Source organism: Amborella trichopoda, chromosome 2, assembly GCF_054954075.1.
Source record: "Amborella trichopoda isolate Santa Cruz 75 chromosome 2, AtrichopodaSantaCruz75HAP2 v2.0, whole genome shotgun sequence".
Lineage (NCBI taxonomy): Eukaryota > Viridiplantae > Streptophyta > Magnoliopsida > Amborellales > Amborellaceae > Amborella > Amborella trichopoda.
The window spans coordinates 60,874,534-60,881,686 of NC_142337.1; the positions used below are offsets into that span (position 1 = coordinate 60,874,534).

At 34.1% G+C, this 7,153-nt stretch overlaps 1 protein-coding gene across 2 annotated transcripts; it reads left to right on the forward strand.

The window, feature by feature from the left end:
* Positions 1-4,829: 4,829 nt before the first annotated feature.
* Positions 4,830-6,022, forward strand: LOC18445160 (uncharacterized). 2 transcript variants are annotated; one of them, XM_006855303.3, is made up of 4 exons: positions 4,830-5,307; positions 5,407-5,481; positions 5,582-5,666; positions 5,796-6,022. In XM_006855303.3, the coding sequence occupies exons 1-4, from the start codon at positions 5,166-5,168 to the stop codon at positions 5,893-5,895; spliced, it is 402 nt and encodes a 133-aa protein (XP_006855365.2). In that variant the 5' UTR covers positions 4,830-5,165; the 3' UTR covers positions 5,896-6,022. The 2 variants fall into 2 exon arrangements, with proteins under 2 accessions (XP_006855365.2, XP_011627384.2); XM_011629082.3 differs by having other exon boundaries at positions 4,911-5,307; positions 5,813-6,022.
* Positions 6,023-7,153: the final 1,131 nt, after the last annotated feature.

Genomic DNA, 7,153 nt, shown 5'->3' on the forward strand with positions numbered 1-7,153 from the left:
TTAACAGATAATCATCTTAATATTAATGAAACGATTTGACCTGTAAATTAGTTGATTCGTAGCCACACCTAACTTCTCTCAAATATATTCATTGTGAAATTAATAATTACACACAATTGACTTGGTACCTTTCAATAAAAGTAGCTTACCTCAAACTTCTTTGACCAACCTTCTTTGTAATTTCTACATATAAATAGAGTATTTTGTATTTTATCTAAAATTTTAGGATCCGTTCCTAAATCACTCTTAAAGCAACCTTTTCCTGTGGATTTTTTAGGTCCTCTTTAATTCTACTTTTTTTTTCTTTTGAAAGAAAACAATTTACCGATGGACAAAACCTAAAAATTAAGAAGAAAAAAAGAAAATGGAAACGCACAAAGGACTAGGGACCATGGAATGAGAAAATACATATCGTAGATCGACCTTGAAACTGTCACAGATGAAGCTCCAAGTGACTCTTTGGGACTGAAGCGGTGATCAACCCAAAAACTGCGAATTGCGTAAGCCATAGGAAAGAATTGTAGATCCCTTAGTTCCGATTTGAATTCCAATCCGATTAAACGAATTTTCGATTATTAAAAATGTTATTTTCTTCGAATAAGTCCAGAAAGAAATATCTGGCCTTCTTCGCTTTCTCGTAACATTTATATCTGGTATGAATTTAGGTTTGTAGAAATGTTCAGTTCAAGTAATATAAGATGGTCTCATTGATTTGAAGGGGCACATGAATGATTTACGGCCAAGTGGGTGATCTCCAATTCGATTAATGGCAGCTGTAATAGAGGAGAGAGAATGATGAAAATGGTAGAGAGAGAGAAATCTGACCATTATATAGAGAGATATAATGCAGTGGTTCTTGAACGTTCCTGTGGTAGTTATCAACCATGACCAAAGCCATTAATGAAGTACTCATATCAAATGTTCTTAGATGCTTTTTCTGGATAAAAATACCATACCAACAACATTATACCAATGTTACATTCTGCAGTAGGGAGAGTTGTCAAAGAGGTGTTGACCAGTGGAACCTGTTGGTCGGGGCTGGGTCCATCAAGTAGAGTCCAGGTCCATTTCTACCCAAGTCTCTTCTGGATCCGGGGTCAACCTTAACAAAAATCGGGTTGGGCCGGCAACCATAGATACTTATGTATGGCCCAGAAGGACCTAGACCCTACCCAAGTCTCTTCTGGATCCAGGCCACCCCTAACAAAATCGGGTCGGGTCGGGTCTGGTCGGGAACAGAGATATTTATGTGTGGCCCATGTAAGTATGTCTTAAATTTATCTTTTATGTATAATATGCAGATTTTTTAAATACATCTTAACCTGAACTCCAATTGGCATGGACCAGACCAGGGTATGGGTGGGACAATGACTTAGAACCAACAGGCAGACACCGTTACAAATTTTTAATATTGGAAGCTGTCTCTACTTTATTTACCACCCAGAAAGAACCAAGCTTTCTCTAATTGAGAAACCAACCAATTACTCCTGCTGCACATGAATGAATATAAGCGGCAGTACAGGGCCACTCCTACATTAACGCTCAAGCCCATCTACTGGCTATTACTACAGTCGTGCCTTGTGCTCCTTTTCATTCATAAAGTCCACTTGTATATAAAGAACTCACAAAAGGGGGAAAACATAAGGACCCCGTTAGCATGCCGGCCAAGCCCACACATGTAGATATGCGGGCCATAATAAGTCTATTTTTTAGATGGATTTTGAACTTAATTTTTAAGGATATGTAATCTCTAACATGGAGATCATGAATATGAATAAATAAATAAATAAATTTTAAAAATTAAAAATAATAATTCTATTAAAAAAATATTTGGACTGTTAGCTTCAATTGTTTTTAGATGGACCACATATTTGCATTCATCTTTAAGATTGATGCTTTATACTTCCTGCATATGTAGAAATGCGATCCAGGCCGCATGAAACTATTTTCTTTCTATAAGTTAGCAACCTCATTTTGTGCATATGCAGGCCCGCACTTAAACTTATAGTAAAAGTAGTTTTTTCAATCCAAAATTTTAGGTGTGCCTTGCTGAGAAGAATTGACGTCTAAAATTTCATGTAATTCGGATTTGAAAAAAAAAAATTAAAATTATATTATGAAATGAAGTCGTGACCGTCAGTCGGCCCAGATTCAATCTTAGCTGTTGGGCTAACCTTAGATTCTCCCTCTTTATATATATATATATATATATATATATATATATATATATATATATATATATATATATATATAACTGCTATCCAGAACTAGATATAATTAATTTTTTTTCTTTAATAGTACCAATAACCATTTTTTTTCAGAATCTGAAAAGAATTTCTCTAAGAGCTCATTTTCAAAGATAATTTGAAAGAGATGTTGTTTGACTTCATCATCTATTTCTAAAGAATTTATTTTCCTTTTAATCAGACATTTATTTTTTTAATATCCTAACTTTCCACAATTATAACATATATAGATCTTTCTCTTATTTCCTTCTTTAGGAAATTTAAACATTTTTTTCCTTCAAGGGTTTACTCTTGTTTTTTAGAGTTTTATCTTTAGGATTTATCCTTATGCTATTTGTTTGAAGTATAGCCCGTAATCAAGATTTCATATCCAAAATACTCATAGAAATCTCCAAGTTCCTTTCTACTAGTTATTGTATCTTCTATTAACTTTCTTTTAAGCCTAATATTAGTACATAGAGCTAACCCTTATGCGCGCACACACGCACGCACACACACACACACACACATATATATATATATATATATGGAGAATGATGTCACATCACCATATCATAGTAATATAATGAAACCACATTGCTAAAATACCATGTTTGCCGCACTTGTTTGATCCCAAATTTTGTAATAAACATTCTCTTCATCCCAAAAGATATTATACTTCCTCAAGAGTATATTGTCTATTTACTCCCTTGAAAATCATCAGAAAATATGTTTTTGATGTTGGAAAACTCTCTAATTGATCATCTCGACATCGGAATATATAGACATATAAAATAAATAGATTTTGAGTCACAATAATAGTGTATCTTGCAACATAGTATCTGGACCGTCCATTTTCAAGATTTTCATGTGGTTGTAGGTCTACTTGATTTGTACCACTTTTGGGGTTTAAAATTTAATAATTAAAAATAAAAATAAATTCTAAAGGCATTCTAAGAATTTTTAATACCAAAATTACATTTTATAATGAAATTTAGGAGTGTCCTTTAGTTTCATTGATTAAAGTTGTTATGCAAACCGCACCCTTTTTTTCAACTAAAATATAAACAATAATGTCCAAGTTCTCACTCGTTCACGTAGAATATCCTATCCCTTTCCATACACATGAACCCCAAACCTCACAATTATGTGAGAAAACAAAGGGAGGAAGCATTTCTATTTCTCTTTCTCTCCTTTCTTTTCTTTTTCATTTTTTTTTCTCACACGTGGATCTACCTATATAATCTATAATTATATACACATAATCTTTATCTATATCGAATCTATATCTATTTATACGGAGAGAATAAGTTTACATAAGGGCCAAAATTCTTATATAATAGAAGTGACCTGCACTTCAGAAATTCATCAAAAAAAATTGTTATTATGATGTTGGAAAACTCTCCAATTGATCATCATCCAAACTCAAGATGCATGGATGTGATAGAAAAGGATTTTGTCTTTAAAATAGTTCACCTTGTGATACATAATCCGGACCCTCCAATTTAAAGATTTTTGAATGTTTATATGTGTGCTCTTGCATTTTTTTTTTGGAGTTCAAATTTTATAGGAAAAAATAATTGGAAAACATTGGTGTTATTAGGAATGCTCCATATTTTCCCACAATTAACACTAAGGATCTACATTGCCTCCCTTTTTTGTTTTAGCCCTTTTTATTCCTTCAACTGTAGGGCTGTCTGGGATCTGAGATGTCAATTAGATATTGGTCCAATGTTTGAAACATTGGGTCGCTCTAAGGTTGGATTGTTTGATGTCCCAAACATCGGATGTCCCCAATGTGGGTTGTTCCCCTATTTTGGATCGGTTAGATGTACATCAAACATCAGATCAGCATATTCCTCTTATTATTCTGTTTAGTAGTAGTCCAATTTTCAAAACACTAAACTGCCTTTGTTTATTGTTCAAGTAGCCGGTTTGATGTTTAAAACATTGGATTGACCCAAAATAAGAACAACCCACAATGCGGATGTCCAATATTTAGGATATTCCACTACCCAATTTTAGGGCAGTCCAATATTTTAGATATCAAACCGACTCCTAAATGACCTCAAAGCGACGGGACAAACCTAGAGTCCAAGAAAATAAAAAACAAAATAATAAAAACGAAAGCATTGGCCCTCTATTTTTTAGTAGTTTTACCCTACTAGACATCATCCTTGATACCCGCAAAAGCAAATAAAATGACTTATTTTAAACTCCCTCCTTTTGAAAACCGTATCAACTGGGTCGACCAGCCATCAGGAAACCTGGTCAGGATCGATGAAGGGAGCCATTCTCCAATGCAACAACCGGTAAAATAAAAAAAGAAAAAAAAGAAAAAAAGAAGCAAAATAATAATAATAATAATATATAATGGGCACGAGATGGGCGATCTGACCGGGTTTGAGTCTTAGGGAATCGGACCAACCCAATTCTAACAAGAAGCCAAGACATTTTAAATTGGTTCCCGATTCAAATGGACGATTCGTGATATCCCAATAACTAAATTTTTATATATTAATGGCCTAATTTTTATATATTAATTTTTTGAGTCGTGTAGCACCCCCCATATTTTATTTGCACATAATAGTGAATAAATGAAACAAATCATTCAAACAAAACCTAACTTTCGAGTATAATGCGGTGAGAGAAGATAAGATATTTTTTCTCATCTATGCTTCCTACTATTGTAACGATCGTTTTAGTTGGAAGCGCTACGTGTTGACGGAAAGCAAAGAATGATGGTCTGTTGAGAAAGCATCATTTTCCTGGTCACCAACTTTTCCTTTTCATAGAGACAGAGAGAGTGATCAATTCTCAATCCTCCCAGCCCACCTACTGCTCTAAACTTTCAACTACCAGTCGCCGCTCCCTTAAACCCTCTCCCCCCCTCTCTCTCTCTCTCTCTCTCTAAAGTCTAAATATATATACAACACCCAAATGGCCACTTACGATGCAAACCCCTCTCTCTCTCTCTCTCTCTCTCTCTCTCTCTCTGTTTTTATTGGAAATCAGGAGATTGGGGCAATGGGAATGACCGAATCAGATCAGTCGTCCTATGACATTTCAGATAAATCTCAAGGTACCCAACAGAGAATTACCCTCATCTCTCTCTCTCTCTAGATGAATGGATCATCTTTGGATTTGCAAACTTACGATGCACTCTCTCTCTGTTTTATAGGAAATCAGGAGATTGGGGCTATGGGAATGACCGAATCAGATCAGTCATCCTATGACATTTCAGATAAATCTCAAGGTACCCAACAGAGAATTACCCTCATCTCTCTCTCTCTCTCTAGATGAACGGATCATCATCGGTTTTACAAATTAACATGGGTCTTTTGGTTCTGTTTCAGAGGAAACCATCCAGGATCGATCCCTCGAGTTTTCAGAAGATGAAGAAGCACTGATTATCAGGATGTTTAGGCTTCTAGGAGAAAGGTTGTTTTAAATCTCTCTCTCTCTCTCTTTACCCTTTTGTTCAGCTTATCTCTCTCTAAACTGTATACAATTAGATTTGAGGAGCTAAAGGGATATTATTTTCTCTCTCTTATTTGCTTTTGATTACAGGTGGACTCTGATTGCAGGGAGAATCCCGGGTCGAACAGCAGAGGAGATCAAACAATATTGGGCCACTAGAAGGAGCACCTCATTCCAAGTTAATGAATAAATCATGTGACCATATTTCCATGGAATGCCTGGGAAATGGGAATGCCTCTATTTTGGGATTGTACCATAGTATTTCTATAGTCCCTCGCTTTTAAATAAATTTTTTGATGTCCTATTAACCCCTCAAACTTCCTCCTTTTTTTTTTTTTATTTGAATAACCTCATCATCATCATTGTCGCCAAATTGTCTAAAAATATCAAATATTTAGTACAAGAAGACAACACTCATTTTTAGTAACAATCAATCACATATTCAAATAAAAAGTTTCAAATTTTGTGATACGCTCCAAACTCTCAGATTTTACAAAACACAACAAAATACAATCGTGATCCAAAGATAAATAGTACTGAGACGTATACGGTGACGTTTATATAAGGTGCCCCTTGTTTTTTAGCCCATTTTAAATAATCAAAGCAAGAGGCACGTAGGAAATGCATTTTAGGCGTTGAAAACTTCTACCGTTGCCTCAAAATCCGTTTCCATCTTTAATTGTAAAATTTGATTATAAAATTTGAAACTCAAATTGAACAAATCTATAAACATGTAGAAAAAATAAAAATAGACATTTCACTTAATATATGTTACAAAATGCATTATTTTAAATCTCAAATTTTTTTTTTTTTTTACATATCCAATATCCGGAAGTCCATATAATTAATTGGAAAATTTCCTAACATTGAAACAAACCTTTTTTATGGGTTTTTGAACAGCCCCTCATTCCTGTATTACAAGTTTGACGCCTCAATAAAAAGTGCTCTCTTTTATCGTCGAGTAGAGAGAAATTTTGGAGAAGCGGATGGAAACAATCATAAAAGATGGTAATGGCAAATATGACCTTCTTTAAAATGACTGACTTAAATGGATTTGCTTGACCCATATTTGCCCATACGCTCCGCCTATGAACTATTTATAAAAATAAAAAAAGAAAATAGAAAAATAGCATCCTTTAGGGGAGAGAAAATTATGTGATCACTGTCCGTTCATTTTAGATCTAAGCCGTTAAGAATTGAAAATCAATTCTCTTTTTTCTTTAAAAAAAATCACTCATTCGGTAGTAATGATGCATCCTTGAAATTTGCAATTAAAAATTTCCCTCAAGGTCCCTATCTGACACTATTTTCGAATAATGAAATCACATTTCCCTGACACTATTTGAAAGCGTGATTTATTTAGATCCTCTGTTTTATAAAAACCGCACCCCATATATATATATATATATATATATAGGTGGTGGGTTACTTTTATATTATAAAAAAAA

Bases quoted from the DNA above. Each gene is read 5' to 3' on its own strand.
- LOC18445160 (XM_006855303.3), top strand. From the start codon at position 5,166: ATGGCCACTTACGATGCAAACCCCTCTCTCTCTCTCTCTCTCTCTCTC. The intron at 5,482-5,581 runs GTACCCAACAGA...GTTCTGTTTCAG, and splicing joins CATTTCAGATAAATCTCAAG to AGGAAACCATCCAGGATCGA. The intron at 5,667-5,795 runs GTTGTTTTAAAT...TTTTGATTACAG, and splicing joins TTTAGGCTTCTAGGAGAAAG to GTGGACTCTGATTGCAGGGA.